The following is a 328-nucleotide window of genomic DNA, read 5'->3' as shown; positions in this document are numbered from 1 at the left end:
CAACTCTCTAGGAGCCTCTCCTGACTCCCACAGATCTGCCCTGCCCAGGGGAAAGTTCTCCGGGGAGAAAGCTCCTGGGAATGGCGGAGAGAGCCGGCACTTCTACTGGCAAGGCTCCTTATCTGGGGCTCGCCCTGGGTCCAGTGGGTCAGACTGCCCGGGCCTCTCTGTTAGGCTCCATGCCAGCAGCCGGTGGCTCCTTCAGGGCAGCCGTCAATTCTGTGTACCCCTCTGGGTGGGCTGGCCTTCTGACAGTGTGCTTGGTTGTCTGTCCTGGCCGAGTTGAGAGAGGCCACTGATTGAGGGACGGCTGCTCATGGTCCTGCTG

The 328-nt window shown here is 61.9% G+C and overlaps 1 protein-coding gene across 1 annotated transcript in view; it reads left to right on the top strand.

Annotated features, from left to right (window-relative positions):
• Positions 1-80: 80 nt before the first annotated feature.
• The window catches only part of LOC105519681 (ankyrin repeat domain-containing protein 36C), a 63265-nt gene continuing 63017 nt past the window's right edge, over positions 81-328 (top strand). The window contains exon 1 of the mRNA XM_011953125.1: positions 81-147. Coding sequence (XP_011808515.1) covers positions 81-147 — 67 coding nt within the window. The remainder of the gene's footprint in view (positions 148-328) is intronic.

The sequence above is a fragment of the Colobus angolensis genome, unplaced genomic scaffold, assembly GCF_000951035.1.
Source record: "Colobus angolensis palliatus isolate OR3802 unplaced genomic scaffold, Cang.pa_1.0 Scaffold357, whole genome shotgun sequence".
Taxonomy (NCBI): Eukaryota; Metazoa; Chordata; class Mammalia; order Primates; family Cercopithecidae; genus Colobus; species Colobus angolensis.
The sequence above is the reverse complement of the archived record's forward strand: the minus strand, read 5'-3'. Positions and strand labels throughout refer to the sequence as shown.